The 2409-nt window shown below is 42.6% G+C and overlaps 1 protein-coding gene across 1 annotated transcript; it reads left to right on the top strand.

Annotated features, from left to right (window-relative positions):
• Nucleotides 1–76: 76 nt before the first annotated feature.
• LOC119665387 lies at nt 77–2347 on the top strand (the record flags this gene model as incomplete). Its single annotated transcript, XM_038074625.1, has 1 exon — nt 77–2347. A coding segment is annotated over one exon (2271 nt), but the record flags the coding sequence as incomplete, so codon positions are not given.
• Nucleotides 2348–2409: the final 62 nt, after the last annotated feature.

Raw genomic sequence — 2409 nt, 5'->3', positions numbered from 1 at the left:
TTCTGAAATCGATATATCGTCGTGGAAGGTTCCACCAAATACACCTCTCGCCGATGAGCAATTCTTTAAATCCAAGCGCGTTGATCTCTTGCTTGGAGCTGAAAGTTTCTTTGATATTTTGTCTGTCGGTCAAATCAAACTAGGTGAAAATTTTCCAGTACTTCAAAAAACACTATTAGGATGGATTGTATCTGGCAAGTACAAGGGTCAGCCATTTGCATCACCAGCAGCAAAATGCCTATTATCAGTTGAAGATACAGTCTCCGATCAATTAGAAATGATGTGGAAGATAGAGGAAGTGCAATCGGCTTCAAAGTCATGGTCACCAGCACATGTTGCGTGTGAGTCATTATATCGTGAAACGGTTCACCAAAATGCGATGGGAAGAATTGTCGTTCGGTTACCATTCAAAGATTCACCAGATTGTCTTGGTTTGACACACAATATCGCCTTGCGCCGTTTTTATTCTGTAGAACGGCGATGGTCATCTAATCGTGCACTGAAGCAAGACTATCAAGAATTCATGAAACAATATCGAGAGCTCGGACACATGACGCGTGTTGAGACTCCGAAAACCAACGAACCTCATTATTATATCCCTCATCATTGTGTTTTAAAACCGTCGAGCACTTCGACCAAGCTGAGGGTGGTTTTTGATGCGTCATGTTCAACAACTTCGCAACGTTCATTAAATGATATTCTACTGGTCGGCCCGACAATTCAGCCGGAGTTATACTTGTTGCTACTTCAATTTCGTTTGCACCGATATGCCTTGACGGCTGACATTGTTAAGATGTACCGACAGATACTGATAGATGAACCAGATCGAAAATTCCAATATATTTTTTGGCGAGATACGGAGTCCGATCCTGTTAGTACTTACGAGTTGAATACAGTCACTTATGGTACTGCATCAGCACCTTTTCTAGCAACCAGGAGTTTGCAGTATTTGGCGGACAAATTTGAAACACAATACCCAATAGGCGCTGCACTCATTAAATCATCGTTCTTTGTCGACGACTTCTTAGGTGGAGCAGATTCCATTGATCAACTCACCAATATCAGACATCAGTTAACGGCCATTCTACAGAAGGGTTGCTTCGATCTTGACAAATGGCATTCAAACCATCATGACTTCATCAGCGATACTACAACAAAGAGTTTGAATCTTGATACAGATACAGTCACCAGCGCTCTAGGCATCAAGTGGCACCAAATGCAAGATGTTTTCCTATTTTCGTTCAATGCACAACCAGGTCATATTGTAACAAAACGCACCATCTTATCCCTTGCGTCTTCATTATTCGACCCGCTTGGATTACTAGCACCGATCATACTCGTAGCCAAAATTATGATGCAAGAATTGTGGCTTTTGCGTGTGGACTGGGACGAGTCAGTCCCTCAAAATCTTCACTCAGCGTGGAAAACATTTATTCAAGATCTTACAACGCTTTCATCGGTTAAGGTGCCGAGGTACTGCCTATCCATAAACTATCAACAGGTTGATGTACACGGTTTCTGTGACGCTTCAATACGCGCATATGGTTGCTGTATATTTCTCCGATCACAAAACACATCAGGTAAGGTGACGGTCAGGCTATTCACTGCAAAATCCCGTGTGGCACCTATAAAGCGGAAGTCGCTACCTAAACTAGAACTCTGTGGTGCCTTACTTCTTGCCAAACTGTATCAGAAGGTCCAACCAATATTTGCGCAATTTAAGGGTGAAACGTTTTTTTGGACTGATTCACAGATTGTATTACATTGGTTGAAGCAGCACTCATCAACCCTGTCTGCATTCGTTGGCAATCGAGTAGCGGAAATTCAAGATATTACCGCAAATGGGCAATGGAGACACGTTCCTACCCAATCCAACCCGGCAGATGTTGTGTCGCGCGGCTGTAACATCCGCCAATTATCAGAGTCTTGTTGGTTTACGGGGCCGGAATTTTTGTTACTCGCTGATAAATACTGGCCGCATTTGAAATGTCACAACCTGGATATGGAAGAAGTCAATAAAGAGACGCGAAAGGTTGTATTCGTTAACACAAATGAAGACAACTACGTATTACAGGTATTGTCAAGATATAGTTCATACACTAAGATGCTACGAGTAATAGCGCAGGTACAGCGTTTTTATCATGTAACCAAGAATAAATTGAAGAACGGAGAATGTACCCTCCAACCTATTCAGCTACAAAAGACATTGCACTGTATTATTTGGGTCATCCAACAGCAATTCTTCGAAATTGATATACAACGCCTACAACGAGGGAACCCAGCCGAAGGTACATTAAAGCATCTAAATCCCTTCCTGGACAATGTATTCGGTTATCAATTACTAAAGGTGGGAGGTCGCCTCGAGCTGAGTGACATCTCAGTAGGCCAACGTCACCCTATTTTGTTGCC

Source organism: Teleopsis dalmanni, unplaced genomic scaffold, assembly GCF_002237135.1.
Source record: "Teleopsis dalmanni isolate 2A unplaced genomic scaffold, ASM223713v2 unscaffolded_contig_4903, whole genome shotgun sequence".
Lineage (NCBI taxonomy): Eukaryota > Metazoa > Arthropoda > Insecta > Diptera > Diopsidae > Teleopsis > Teleopsis dalmanni.
This window is presented reverse-complemented; position numbering and strand designations above follow the sequence as displayed.